At 36.5% G+C, this 15,986-nt stretch overlaps 1 protein-coding gene across 1 annotated transcript in view; it reads right to left on the bottom strand.

Moving 5' to 3' along the window:
* Positions 1-14,228: 14,228 nt before the first annotated feature.
* Positions 14,229-15,986, bottom strand: part of znf385d (zinc finger protein 385D) — a 93,411-nt gene continuing 91,653 nt past the window's right edge. The window contains exon 8 of the mRNA XM_088013936.1: positions 14,229-15,985. Coding sequence (XP_087870062.1) covers positions 15,743-15,985 — 243 coding nt within the window. The 3' untranslated portion in view covers positions 14,229-15,742. The remainder of the gene's footprint in view (position 15,986) is intronic.

The following is a 15,986-nucleotide window of genomic DNA, read 5'->3' as shown; positions in this document are numbered from 1 at the left end:
ATCTTCCCACCATATGGCCCAAATTAAAAGTGCTAATGTCTCCTGCCGGGGTGCTTTGTGCTTTCTTGAGCTGAATTGCAGCAGGATGAGTGCATATACTGTCTGAAATATGTAGCAGTCATTGTCAGGAAGGCTCTGCTTCTACCCAGCTTCCCTGTCCTCAAAATTTATAACCTCCTCTTGCGTTCAGACACAAGCGCCCATGGCCAGACTCAATCTGCATGTGTTTATAGCTTTGTGTTTTCCACCAGGGTCAAAGTGTCCGTCTCACTTGACTGACATCTGTTCCGGCCAATAATTAATGGCTCAATAATTGATGTGCTTGTCATAAAGGCGATTGCAGGGGACAGGAGAGGATTGAGCGCTGCATGCTAATAAGAGGTGACCTAGCAGTCTCTGCAGTGGGGTTATGATAGTTTTGGATTCTTTCATTAAACTGCAAAAATGCAAAATCCTACCAAGTGTTTTTGGTCTATTCTAGTGGAAATATGTTCATACATTTGAAATAAAACACAACTGACTTGCAAGTAACATTTCAGCAAGATAAAGGAGCCTGTTTTAAGTCAGTAAGTTCTTAAGATTAATAAAATTGTACTAGTTCCAGAATATTTAATTTTTAACAAGACAATTTTCTAAGGTTTTAAGTGAAATAATCTGCCAGTGAAACTAAAATATTTTCATCAATATTAAGGATTATTGACTTAATACAAGCTCCATATGTCTTGCTAAAAATACTTGTAAGTTAGTTCTGTCTTATTTCAAGTGAACGAAGATATTTGCACTATAAACTGGGACAAAAACTCAGTCATCACAGCAAAACACAAAATCTTACTAAGTATTTCCACAAAATCTTACCAAGTATTTCAGGTCTAGTTTTAATTGTAAATATCTTGGTGCATTTGAAATAAAACAAAACTAATTTACAAGTAACTTTTCAGCAAGATATATGAGTTTGTTTTGAGTCAATAATTCCGTAATATTGATTTGAAAAAGTACTTGTTCAGATTATTTCACTTATCACATGGGAAAAATGTCATGTTATAAGTGAACTACACTTTTTTAAAATCATTTTTAATGGATTATTAACTCAAAACAAGCTCATATATTTGCTTAAAAGTTATTAAGTTAGTTTTGCTCAAGTGAACTGAGATTTGCACTAGAAAACTAGACCAAAATATTTGGTAAGATTTTGTCTTTTTGCAGTGTTTAGTTTAGTTGTGACTTTTTGTCTAATTCAGTGAGTTTTAATTCGTTTTTAGAGTGTTTTGTTAGTTAAATGTTGTTTAGTTTCAGCTTAGTTTTAGTTACAGTAGTAATTTTTATGCATTGTGTTATTATGTGTAATGAATACCCAACAGAAGGTAAGATTTTCAAAAAAATGTATTCATCTTCAACAACCAACGGACTTTTGCTGCCACCATTTTGCGGACGTTGTGCCACTAGGGGGAGTGCCGTAATTTGCCAACGCCTGACGTAAACTGCTTGTGTTGGGTGGGTTTGGGGGGGGAATATAAATCAATTTCCAGTCAGATTGAAGGTTAGTAAATAGATTCAAAAGGACAAAAACGAAGGATGTTATAGCTACAATTTCACACAATACAATTCTAGTTAGTCATTTATATCTTTCGCATTAATTACCATTTTTATTTATTTCAGTTAACAAATGTTTTCTCAATTTTAGTTTTTATTGCTCACGTCACAAAGAAAGGATTGATTTTTCATATATTTCTAACAAAATGAACAGAAAATGTTTGAATTATTTCAAAGTCTTAGGTTTTTGTTTTCCAGGAGGAGAGAAAGGTTTCAGTGAGACAAAGGTCCATTTTCATAATCCGTTTTTTTCTTCTTTGTTTTGAGAAAAATAAATTTTTCATGAAAGTGTCATTCTAACAGTTTGACTCATGAGCCTCATTTTATTCAGAAGAGCTTATTCAGTAAAGGAGACAATAGCATCAATCATGCAGCCAGATGGAGCAAAACAACAACTTTGATCTGATCAATTCAGTAGTTAAAACCTAAACCTACATATTATGTATGTATATTTAGGGACCTAAGCCTTTCTTTTTCTTCACCGTCTGACATCAAATCACTAAAACTTTTGAGGATTATTAAAAATGACTCCTATTTCTATCTCTAGATTTCTTTGGTAATCTACACTACTGCATATCCACGGTTCCACATTCCTCTTAATTGATTTGTTTTTCATTTTAATGCCTCGTCTTATTACTACTATTATTATTCTCTTTACTGAAATATATTTAATTACTCCTAATTATTATTACCATGTGTGTCCAGTGGTTTTATGTCTGGCATGTTGCCCTTGCCTGTAAGAAAAGTGCACAAATAATTAAATTATCTATGACTGACTGATTGATATGCCAGAATAATTCAGAAATTTTGTTATTTCATGATCAGTACACTTGTGAGCTTAACATTTAATTTTAAGAGCACTCAGTTTGACAGCGCACAAGGAAGCACTCAAACTGAGTGCTTCCTTGTGCAACTTTATGAGAAATAATAAATAAATCCAAATAAACTGCAGCTGGTCACACTTCCCAACTCGATGTTTATAATTACACAACCATAGATCACTGAAAAGCAGAAGTAGAGCCTCCTGCACAAACAAGAATGCAACACGTGGTTTCTGGATGGTAAGTCAACAACAAAACACTTGTCTTTTCCCGCAGCCATTGTACAGCAAATACAGCAGACCAACAAGGCCCTATTCACATGACAACAGGTGAAAATGGAAGAGTTTGGTTGTGTTTGTACTGCACATTTTTTTTAACACATGCACACTTAGTTTCAAAGAACCTAACACCAACTAGTGGCGTAGCGAGGGCATTTCAACATTTAGCTGTGTACTGAAATGCTACATAAACAGAGATTGTAATTAGAACGTCTTCATGTAAATTTGTTAATAGAAATGGGGAAAAAATTAAATTTTTGTTGGATTTTTGTCATGTAAACAGGGTCCAAATGTGCTGGAACTCTGTCTATGTTGCTAGGTAACGGGCTGGGCTTGGCTGGGGTTGCTAGGTAACGGGCTGGGCTTGGCTGGGGTTGCTAGGTAACGGGTTGGGCTTGGCTGGGGTTGCTAGGTAATGGGTTGGGCTTGGCTGGTGTTGCTAGGTAACGGGCTGGGCTTGGCTGGGGTTGCTAGGTAACGGGTTGGGCTTGGCTGGGGTTGCTAGGTAACGGGTTGGGCTTGGCTGGGGTTGCTAGGTAACGGGCTGGGCCTGGTGATTTGTTATATTTGGAATGTCTGTGAAAGGACAAATTTTGTTGACAAAGTAGAGAATCGAAGGAAGTACAGAAATGTGCAAAATGTTAATTTTTACCACTGTTGTTACACATAGAAGAGAATCTTGGACAGAAATAACCAAACTACTAATGAAATCATAATCGAACAAAGCAAAAATAGTCTTCAATAGTTGCCTTGTTTCTTAGAGTTTTAAGTGAAGGCTTTTTGGGTTTTATTGATATTTCTTCTTGTTTTAAGGTCAGTCTGTGTTTGTATTCTTAATCACCAATAAAACTTTTGTCACAAAAATCTTTTATTTTCAACATTTTCCAGCTTTTAGGGTAATTCTGCTCAGCAGATCTTGTGTTTTGGGCAGGAGTTCATTTTGTTCAAACGGTAATCCATCAGTGATCCAGAGTTAATTTCTTTTCTTTTTAGCTTTTTTTAATTGCTAATGATCTCGACTGCTCATTGTTGCTGATCAAAACATGTGTTTCCATTTATCTGATTGTGTTCAGTCAGCCACCCTCAACCTCACCTCCTCGTTTTAGTGTCTCACTTCATCATTTTTCCTCCAGTCAAACAGATAAATGTCCACAATTAGATAATATCATGACTATATTTTTGTTGGACTTTAACTAGGCAGCTTAAATTACTTTTAATTTCATTTTGACCACTTTTTAAATGGTGCTAATTTACAATGATTTTCATCTCCAGGCGATTTTCAGGTTTAATTTATATTTAATCAGGAAAGCATTTGCCTGTTTTTCCTGACATTAATTTTTTCCATACTCGTTTGATTTTGTTTAGGGTTTGGGCCTCCATTCACACCTAAGGGCAGATTGGAGTTTCCGATTGGCCAATTAATCTAACTTACGTGCTTTATGGACTGGAGAGAAGTCACAAATGTTCAGGAAGAACATTCAAACTTCACATTAAATATATTTGAAACTCAGAAACGTTTTGCTGGGATTCAGTATTGATAAGGCACTCTGCAAACATCTTTTTAGGTGGTTATTAATAGTAACATGGCGACTGTAGCTGCATTTCCATTACAAATGTAAGCAAAATTTGTCAATATTCCACTAATGTTAAAAAAAACAAAAAAAAAACACAATTTTTCAATTGCGGTGTTTCCATAAAATTAGACATAAAATACGTTTGTGCACAAACTTTCATCTGCTTCCTGTCGTGCTCTTCGTCGTTTCAGCCAGTAGTAACGTCCAGTTGTTGATCACATGACTTGTGTGACACAAAAAGGGGTTTCCATTGCAGTTTTGCAAAATACACCTATTTTGATACAACTGAAAAATCACCTCAGAGCAAAAACTTTTTTATTGAAAAAAAATATATATTTTTTTTCCAAATTTGTATGAAGTGGGTTAATTTTTATTACTTAAATTTCCACAATTCTATGGTTAATGGAAACGCAGATTGTTTTAGGCATTTTACTGCTTCAGCAAATCTGACATGGAATTTTTTTGAGCTTTAAAAGTGGAAACTTTGTTAGAAAGAATCTCTTAAATGTTGAAATTAATCTCAGAAATTTTCCAGAAAAATATTTACTTTTTTGAGTTTGAAAAATGTAAACATTTCTCTCAGAAATTTTGAGGTTCTCAAAACCTCAGAAGTTTTGAGAATAATTTCAGAAAGTTTCTAGAAAAACCTTGGAAATATTTAAGCTTGAAAAGTAGAAAATTTGCTTGTATAAACTCAGAAATTTTAAGAATAATCTACTACATTTTCCAGAAACAGCATGGAATTTTTGGAGTTTGAAAAGTCAAAACTCTGCTAGAAAGAACTCAAAAATTTTGAGAATAATCTTAGAAATATTAGAATACAGACATCTTTGAGTTTGATAAGTAAAAAAATTGCCTGAAAAACAGAAATTTTTAGATTGATCTCATAAATTTTCTTGAAAAAAGTTTCAAAAGTCAAAAATGTTAAACTTTTGTAAATTGATGTGACTTTTTCAGCTCCTGTGATCAGTCAGGCCTCTGTTTTAATGCATGCGGTTTTTCCTCATTCACAAAGAGAACAACAGATCCAGAGCGGGACGTATCTGCTCAGCTGTGACTGAATAACAAGCAGCTCTGACTGCCTAACCAATAAAAATAATAATAGGAGAAAGTTTTTATGAGCGTTAATCCCAGTTACAACCACACAGTAACGTTTACGAGCATTTTGTTGCTTGTTTTTTGAGGCATTAGGCAACAGATAGTCCCTAAATGACCGGGGGGATGCAGAACTTTTGCACAGAGGGACGTGTTAAACAGCACTGCAGCGATGGGATAAATGGATGTGAACTTTAAAAGAAAACATTCAGTGTTACTGGAATCAATAAATAGATGATTTCATCTTTCGAACGTCATGTGGTCTTCATTTCTACAAGCTCTGAGTTCATTTGAGTCTGCAGTGCCTTGATTTATGACCTGGCTACCTGCTTGGCACAGCTGGATGTCGTTCCCTGGCCAAATTCCTCTGTCAAATCCATCACTTTCTGTTTTTCTGTCACTGTAACAGGAAAGACGTGCATTACTTTCCATTAGTTATCTCGAGTTGCTTTTCATTTGTCATTTAGAACCAAAGGCCGCTGCGTTCAGGCAGGATGTTGAATCAGACTCTTTGCTGCACCGACCGACCAGCATTGCTGCAGGGAGTCCTGGCAGCGCCAGGCGGGTCGGGGCAGCCGGCTTCACGTGCATGGAAAGGCTTTGATTCAACATCATGACAAATGCCTCAATTAACATTCCAGTCCGTTAAGCCGGTGACATACACTATTTCCTTCATCTGGACGTGTGTCGATTTAACAACGCTGTAAGCCAGAGAGCTGTCTCAGGAGTCTGATGGACCGCCAGCATTCAAAGTGTTTTCATCATGTTTTCAGCAAAGCACTGCAGCAAAAAATGAAGATTTAAGCTGAGCGGAGCTACGAAGTCATGTCTCTAAAAGATTTGAAAGTGCTTAATGCAGTCCAAAATGTGTTCAGAATGCTCAAACAATACGATGACGTTTACGAATTTGAAAAATTCTAACATTTTAGACTTTTGAAAGTCTAAAATTCAAAAGTCGAGTTGAATTAGACAATTAGACTTTCCAAATTCCAAGTTTTTTCTAGAAAATTATTGAGATTAATGTAAAAATTTAGGGCTTTTTCTAGCAAATCTTTAATTTTTTTTCTAACAATTGTTCTACTTTTGAAACTCAGAAAATGTCTAAAACACAATTTCTGTTTTTTTCCAACAAATTTTCCACTTTTAAAAATCAGACATTTCCAAATTGCTTCTGTTAAATATCTAAGATTAATCTAAAAATTTCTGAGTTTTTTTCTAGCAAATACTCCACTTTTCAAAGTCAGAAAATTCTAAGATTATTCCAGAAAATTTCTAAGATTAATCTAAAACTATTTTAGTTTTTTGTAGCAAAACTTTGACTTTGAAAACTTCAAAATGTCCACGTGTTTTCCAGAACATTTCTGAGATTAATCTAAAAATGTATGGGATTTTTCAAGCAAATTTTCAACTTTTCACATTTAAAAATGTCCAAGCTTTAGTCTAGAATGTTTTTTTAGATTAATTAAAACATTTCCGAGTTTTTAGCAGCAATTTCCTGCTTTGCTTCTACCTACAATGGCCCTAATACACCTATCTGTTGCCTAATGCCTCAAAAACAGGTGACAAAATGCTTGTAAATTTTACTATGTGGTTGTAACTGGGATCATAAAAACTTTCTCCTCTTATTATTTTATTAGTGAGGCAGTCAGAGCTGCTTGTTATTCAGTCACAGTTGAGCAGATATGTCACGCTCTGGATCTGTTGTTCTCTTTGTGAATGAGGAAATGCCATGAGCATCAAACAAAGGCCTGTTTTGATCACAGGAGCTGAAAATGTCACATCATTATGACTTGATATCTGTGACTACAGAGCAGCTGGAAGAGAATTCCTGTTTTTATATATTGGGGTCATAATGAGCCCTCTGTTGTTTTGCTTAAAGCTTCGTCAGGCTGTATTGTAACAACACAGTTTTTCAACATTAAAAGTTAATAAAACAAACAAAACAGTCTCTGGTTCACGTATTGTTAAAACTTCAGTTATAAATGTTCCTGTGTTTACTTTCTATTTATTTCAAATTAAATTTTGTTACATTTTCTGCTTCAGTAATTTTAAGATTCTCTCTATTTTTAATGAGTGGCTTTTTCTCTCTTTTCAGGGTTTCTTGTTTTGTTTTGTGTTTTTTTTTTTTGCGCCAGCATTCTTCTGGCTCAAGAAAAGGAAGCCAACATGTTCCCATTCCTAATCCTGCAAACAAAGCTCCGTTTGACTCGGCTGTTTTTCCAGCAAAACAACAGACTTTTCTCCAATCTCAGTAAATTTTACAGCTGTTGGCAGTCATCATAATCGTAAAGAAATGAGTAAATCACAATTCCTATTGCACTTTTATTGAATTATGTACATATTTTTGGGGATTCAGGATGGAGGTACTAACATTATTTTTTCACTTAGCATCAGAAATTATTTAGTTATAAAATTAAATGACCAAAAATGGAGAAGAATTGGGTTTTTTTAACGTCAGACATAAGGAAATATCTGGTTTTACTTGTAATATATATAAATCTCACTTAGTGAGATTGGAGATTTAACAGAGCAAATTATTTTTGTGTTCATAATGTAAAAGAAAAGAGCAAAAAGGATTTTATCAATAAATAAAAAGATAAGAACTCCACATTTCCCTGTTTGTTAGCTCTGTTGCCTCACAACAATTTGTTCTCATGGTTTTGGAGACTTTACACAAAATACAAGTTTAAATCAGAGACTCTCCCAAATCCACTGCAAGTTTATATAAGAACATTACGGTATTTTCTGTTTATTGGGGGAAAAGTTCCCCCTTTAGACGTCACTGTCATTGTCACACCCAGACACTAGACGGCGCTGTGACTTCAGCACGTCGTCGAAATGCGCATGCGCCTTTAACCCCTGGCTTCCCCCTCATTGAGGAAACAGTAGCCCGTCTCCAATGAACGAACTGGTCATCTATTCTTTGTCAGAAGTTGCAATAAACTGAACAGGTATAGCAACGCACACGGTCGAACACTATCCGCTTGTTTTTGTGCATCAGTATAAATAACCAGTTTTATGTTAGCTTAGCTAACAGACTTTTTCTTAAAGTTGTGGTCGAGTGGATATGTAATGCAAAATAGGAACAGCAAAAACGTACAACTTAAACTCATTTTAAACCAAATCATAATTCCCTGAACTAGGAATTATGATTCTCAATTTTTTCAGCACCTCTACTTCAGTTCCTTCTTTGGATTTAGATCTATATTAAAATTATTGATTTTACTGGCTTATTTAGCATGATATTTTCCCTTTTACCGTCTGTATTTTAAGGTTTTTGCTACAAAAAAAAAAAAACTTGGCAGCTCTTATTTGTCATTATTTATATTCCTGAAACATGCAAAAGTTAAGGTCCACTTGATTCCACTAATAGCCTAATGATCTGACATTTTCCCCCCATCATGACTCATTCTGGCCTAATCTCCATTCCAGCGCTCGCTTGGTTGAACTTCCAGCTGTCCGCAGCACTTTCCCTGCTGACATTGGAGGAATCACGCTCCGTTTCTGCCGATGGCTCCTTTAAACAGCAGAACAGAGCTGCCCCACATCCCACTTACAGATATTTGTGATCCTTTCTCCAGCGACTTTAACTGGAACTGAAATGGTGGCCAGAGAGCAGCAGGCGACTCGTTGTGTATTGCTTTTGGCTTGTTGAGGAGGAGCTTGGTGGGAAAAACACCCTTCATCGAGGTGGAAAGCCAACTATAATGCATCAGGAAGAGACGGAGTGTGTTGGCTAGATGTGCAACAAACAAAGAGTAGATGAATGAGGTTGGGGTTCATGGAAAAGTTCACCGGTTTAAAGATATACTGTCTGAGTTATGTTGTCGGGGTGGATTACAGTCTCTCCAACATGCTGAAATACGTTGACCTGCTTTACTCTGTGATGTTTCATTTTTCTAAATGGATTGAAGCAATGTTGGATTTCAGATGTCAGACTTAATCAGTATATTTATGGTGAGTCTGCAGACATGCACTGTGGATTTTGTGTATCTGACACACCCCTGCTAAAATGTCATATTTTTGTGCCTTGAAAAGAGGAGGCCAGAGAAATAGAGCCTTCCTGCTCTTGAGGTTTTTAATATGTATCATATTACAACAAACGTAAAAGGGTTTCAATGAGAATTTATGTAATGGATCACCACAAAGTAGTGAATATTTCAAATTCAAAACAAAAATGCTAAGTAGTATACTATGCTCAATATGCAAAACTGCTAAAATTAGGTAAAATGGTAAATTATAGCATGTTGATTTACAGTAACATACAGCATGCAGTATGAAAAAAAACTATGGAACAGCTAAAATTAGCTAAAAGCCTAAAGCTAGTTTAAATACTAATGATAGCATGAAAGCTATCAATAGCATGTTGATCTACAGTTACGTACTCTATGCAGTGTGGGGGAAAAAATCCATGTAAAAGCTGAAAAAAAGCTAAAGCTAGCTTAGATACTAATGATAGCATGTCGGCTTCTACTTGCATGTTTACTTAACAGGATATTTCCAAAAGTAGATTAAATGTTGTTTTGTTAGTCACCTATTAAAGAGTTCAGAATCGGAATCAGTCCGTTGTAGCTCTGCTTGTTGTTTTAGCGTTACTTTTAACGGGCACTCGCTCAGCCGCCGTTTGGTTTCACGTTGCCATGGCAACCCAGAAGTTGGCTTGTCGTGTTTATTCCTTTTAGCAACGTTGTGTTTTACGGCACGTCAGATATTTGCGACATGTTCTTAGTATTGATGTGGTTTTATCTGAGTGAAAATACCTTTTTCTTGAAACGCATAGAGGTGGACGTTCAGCATGAACTGGTTCTTAACTGGCGAATACGGTAATATTAATAAATGTAACGTTATGTTGTTTATTAGGCTTTGTATACTGTTTGCTGAAGCTCATAGTTAAAGATTTATTGTTGTAATTTTTTAAACCAATTTACACAACAATCACGTTGGATTCGTTGTCGTAATCTGGAAAAGTGCAAAAGTTATGAGTTAATTTCAAATCAGCATAATTACAATATTGTACAATATCTTATAGAAATGTGTTTTAGGGAAACCTTGAAAAAAATATGTTAACTATTACTTGATTTTCAGCCTTTAGTTCACATCTGTCATCAATTATAGATAATCTGATTCATAATTTTACAGACATTTGCTCATTTCCATTAAGCTTTGAGATTAAGAAGGATAAATTGGAACTGATTGAGCAAAATGTATTGGTAAAGTGGAAGGGAAATACAGCCACAATTTAAAAAAAAAAAATACATATACCACAGCATAGTGAAGGCAGCCATCAAGTAGAAGAGGAAACAGGATGAGAGGGACATTACGGAAACTGGACATTTCTCCAAAACTGTAGAGAAGTCCAGATGGAAACTGGTTTGAGAGGCTGCCAAGGGGCTGACGGCAACAAGAAGGAGCTGCAGAAATCTCTGGAAAGTACTGTTAGTGTGCTACATGCAGATCTATCTCTGCATGTCTGAACTGAGGAGTAATATCCAAAACTGAAAATCTGCCACTAAACTAAACTTTGCGTCACAATTTCAAATATTGTGTTTGACACAAAACATGAAGGAGACAATATCCACAGAAAAACATGGTGGTGGCAGCACCATGCTCTGGGATTAATGTTTATTTACTGTGTTTTTTATGTGGATGATCAATTTTGACTTAAAATTTTCAGTCATCTACTAGAAAGCTGAAGATAAACGACTCGTATTGAAAAATGTCAAAAAAAAAATTAACTTATGAATGTCAAAAACTGCAGTTTTATTTTTATCTTTTAACATATGCATTTTTTAGTTAAATAGTGAAATATTTGTTTACGTTAAAGGTGGAAACAGATTTAAATCAATGTAACATTTTATTTTTAATACCTGAAAATTTACTATTTTACTATTTTTTTGTTGTGAATGTCCTTTTTCAGTTAAATTCAGTTTGCTTTTAATGCCAATTCACAATAAATGTTATCTTGAGGCTCTTTACACAAAAAAATTAATCACATAGATTTCAATTAATCCTCGTAATGAAACAGTACAATAAGCTCAGTTAATTATCCAAATTAGATAAAGAATTTCTTTATCTAATTTAACCCAGCAGATTGGATTTTTATATTCCTGTTAAAGCATCGATACATTTGCTCAAACTATACCCTCCATTTAATTCAGGAGAAAAAACAAATCACATCGGGTGTGAGTAAAAACAGGATGCCCTTTCTGCTGTTTCCCTCCCGAATTAAAGAATGTTTTAATCCTCAAACAAACACAGAAATGTCTAAAACTGGGAGTAAATAAGCTCATGTTCTACAGGAAAACTAAAAATGAACACAGTGGTAATTCTCACTGGGTGAAAAATTACCATAAACACACGCACACACACACACACACACACACACACACACACACACACGCGCACACACACACACACACACACACACACACACACTGGTTTATTTAGACTCAACACAGCTCTGCTACTGAAAACACTTAGGACTCAAAATGTATAATTATTCACAGCTGAAAATAGAGCGAGTTCACTCTGGTAATGTTTGCTTAAAACCGCAGAGCAAATGTTAAATTATGTATTTGGGTCTGACTGGCTGCAGCAAACAGAACCTCAGTCAGATTTATTAAGATCAGGAGTGAACAGAAAACATCTGAACATCAAACCTTATAAATGTATAAACGCCTCAATCGGTTCAATAAAGACATCTGTATTTTCATAATTCATTTATTTACTGACTTACAGGCATATTAAAGTGTAAAATGTTTTAATTGACTAAACAGAATTTTAGCTGATAATTACTAAAACAGACTGTATAAAAGGTCATGGGTTAAGGTTATAAAAATGATCACATAATTGTAAATTATATTAAAATATCAAGTTAATGAGAAATTTAGCAGGACTTTGTTTAGTTGAGGCAGTTAAATCAGAAAATGCAGAGAACATAAAAAAGTAATATTTAGTCCAGTTTTTTTTTGCTTGCACTTTCTTGCTTTTATTTTATTTTGTGTTTGTCCTTTCAAAAAACACATTATTGTGTTTCGGTTTTGTTTTGCTTGTATTAATTATGTAAAGTTTGTGTTTAATGCTCAGTTTCAGACTTATGCATGTAAACGTATAAATCTGAAGAAAAAAGAAGTTTAAATTATTCTGACATTTAGCAAATAGAAATAATTTGGTAAACATAACCTACATAAAACCGGAAACATTTAATCTGGATTAATGCCACAGTTAAAAAAATCTTTTAAATAAGTATTTTTCTTTTAATACAAAATATGAAAATATCTGGATAATTAACTGGATAAGGAATAACTGTAAAGGACTGTAGGGAGCATTTTCTCTACATCAAAAAGCAGAGCTGAATTTAATTAACATGGAACAGCAGTATGCCTGTTTCTCTTTGATAAAGAACATTTTTACTTCACTTTGCAGCTCAGAGTTTCAAAAGGCCGCCTACGTTCCCAGATCCAGCACGTTTTGGACTCATAAAATGATCAAACAGAAACTTTTCCTCTACTTAGTGAAGTCTCTCACTGTTTTCCTTTTCAATAAATCCATCCAGGCTCTGAATCATGACTTCATTTAAAAACACCTCATGTTTCCACTGAAGCCAAACATCATCAAATCCTGGTTAACAGCTGATTATCTTGGGTTTTAATGTTTTTGGAGCTCACAGATAAACCAAAGAGAAATAATTAAACGACTGGAAACCAAATGATAGAAAATAAAATTTAAATTGAGTTTGAAAAAAAAAAAAAATTACTTGCCTCTGCATATTTATTCTTTTTTTTTTTAAATAAAGTAATCGCTTTAATAGAACCTTTCTGACACCATAAAATAGACTGAACAATCTCAAAAACCAGAACATGATTCCTTTACCCAAAGAAATCCAGAAACGGGTAAGAAACACGATCATTGTTATTGATCAGAAACGGAGAACACATGGCTGTCAGTTCATGACCCAAAAGAGAAGAGCACTTTGGTTATTCAGCTGATCAATAATCCACAAACATATGTAAATCCAGTTCACAATCCAGACTTTTATTGGAATGGCCTAGTCAAAGTTTGGATATAGAATTTTGTAGCATGGTGTTAAAAAGGTCGTGCTCAAATTTCTCCACATTTCCAGTTAGATGTAGATGGCAGGTTTGTGGGACAAACGTGTTTTAGATTCCTGCTAGAAATTTAATCATTTAAAACAGAGGTTCCCAAACTGTGGGGCGCGCCCCCTAGGGGGGACGCCGTGCCATTGCAGGGGGGGGCGCGGGAAGCCGTCAGGATGAAAAAAAAAACAACAAAAAAACATGAACGCTGTATGCGCTGGGTTTTTACCTTAGAATGGCCAACTCTGTTATTCCTATGTCAATTTGATATCTGTGTCTGTCTCCTCTGTCACTTTTATCAGCAGTTAAAACTGTTTAATCCGTTAACATGTCGTAACCTGTTTTTCCGAGCCGCCTTTAAACGCAACATGAACGCTGAGACGCTCGCGCTGGGTTTACACCTGTGAAGAAGACCTGCTGCTGCTGTGCGGAGCAAAACGTAAAGAACTTTTCACAGTTTTTCCCCCAAACTAACCGACTGAGTTGAGTAAAGCTGTTGGATGCAGGTAATGTTAGCTAAAAGATGACTAGCTAGCTAGTACAAATACAGCACCTTAACCTTAACAAGTACCTTGTAGGCTACCGATGTTGTTGTCTGTGTCCAGGTATGCACATTCATTTTGCCCCCCAAAAAAGTTAGACAGGGAGTCTCTAAGAATCCTCTCCCCCCTCATCACACAAAAATGAGGAAAAAACAAAGAAACAACCAAAAGCAGATGTAAAAAAAACCTGCTGATTTTCCCGTATTGATACTGATTAAAGGGACACAATCAATAACAAATTAGGATTCTTTTATTTGAAATTGTTCATCTTTTACACGACATTTAACACAACAAGCTTTTGTGGTCCCTTTGGCCAGATCACTGCAAAAACACAAAGTCTAACCAAGTATTTCTGTTCCAGTTTCTACTGCAAACGTCAAAATAAAACAAAACTACAAGGAACTTCTCAGGAACATAGGAGCATGTTTTAAGGGCCAGTATCATGAAAAATATATACTTTTTTGAGCTTTACATCATGTTATGTTATTCCCTCATCAAAAACTGGAGAGTTGCTTAGATTTTTTTCATGCATGTTTGAGAATCATTTAATCTCCATGGCAACCATTCAGCTGTTCAGAACGCCTGGGTGGACCTAGCTCCGCCTTCGAGGCGCCACTCCTCCTCTGAGCTGCAGTTTCCAAGCTCCCGCCTCACAGAGCAGCCCTCTCCTGCTCCTTCAGACTAGCCAGCAGCAATTAGCAAACCCCTGGTGTAGCAGCTCGCCTGCTGAGCTCATTACAGAAGCTGGTTTTCATTGAAACGCTGGTAAAAGCATTGTTAAAGGGTTAATAGAGCAGCCATGTTGTGATGACTTCCTGAAGGCGGAGCTTCCAAAAGAGCAGGAGTTCTTAAAGAGACAGAGTGTAAAACTTGTTTAAAGCCATATTTGATACAGCATCAACTGAAGCTAACATAGTTACTGATTGTGCTATAAAATGGCACCAATGAAAAAGTTCTAGATATTTCACTTATGAGGAAAAAAGTTCAAGTGAAATAAGCTGTAGGAATTATTTACTAGAACAAGCTCTCATGTCCTGCTTAAAAGTTACTTCTAAGTTGATTTAGCTTTTTTCCTTGTATGTTAAGGTAGTTCCACAATAACTGGTCCAAAAATACTTGGTGTAATTTAGTGTTTTTGCAGTGAGACAGCAGGCGACGATGGATGCTGGATAACGACTGGAATGGCTTACGATGGATAGAAACATCTCTCACACTCACACACATGTAGCCCAACATCGCCCAACACACACATAAATTTATGCAGAGACAAATGCAAAAAAGAAAAACACACACACTTTACGAGACACAGTAACCACCTAGCACGGTCTAACCATCTACTGCAGACAACAGAGAAAGAGCTTAAAGTGCATACAGGAACAGAGGAGCGTCTCCAGCGCTCGGTACCAGTAACAACCGGTCCAACTTATGAGTGACTCCTCCATGTCGGGCGCCACGCACCAGATCCCAGTCAGGACGCAACAACACTGCATAGTTCACATACATTATTGCGGTACGATGTACTGTAGGTCCGGGTCGGTCCGGGACGGGTTAGCCATGGCACTGAAAGCTCGTTGGGTCAGGATCGGAGAAATAAATCCAGCACAAGAAGCTCCGGCTGCTTTGAATGAACCACCCGAATGAGGAGCTGGAGGTTCCAACATGGCGGCTTGAAGATGTCCAGTAATCTGATGCATAGAAGGAGGCTGCAGTGACTCCACGCGGCTCGGGCTTTGAGGCGGACGAGGCTCAGTAAGGGGCAAAGAGGACTTGTGGATGAGAGGTCCTGACAGGCCCGGGGGCCGGGCGGAGCAGTGCGGCGGGGAGCGCCTGAGTCTGGAAAAGGGCGGGGTTCGGCGTTGGGCTGGCGCAGTGGTTTGTGCGGTGAGTGAAGGAGCCTCCGATGGCGGCGGCTACCGCTGCCAAGTGAGCGGGAAGGATCTGAGCCGTCAGAGGCCGACACTGAGGCTCCTTTCCTAAGATCAGCTTAATC

Source organism: Poecilia mexicana, unplaced genomic scaffold (genome assembly GCF_051168715.1).
Source record: "Poecilia mexicana isolate PSO_F unplaced genomic scaffold, ASM5116871v1 scaffold_16, whole genome shotgun sequence".
Taxonomy (NCBI): Eukaryota; Metazoa; Chordata; class Actinopteri; order Cyprinodontiformes; family Poeciliidae; genus Poecilia; species Poecilia mexicana.
This window is presented reverse-complemented; position numbering and strand designations above follow the sequence as displayed.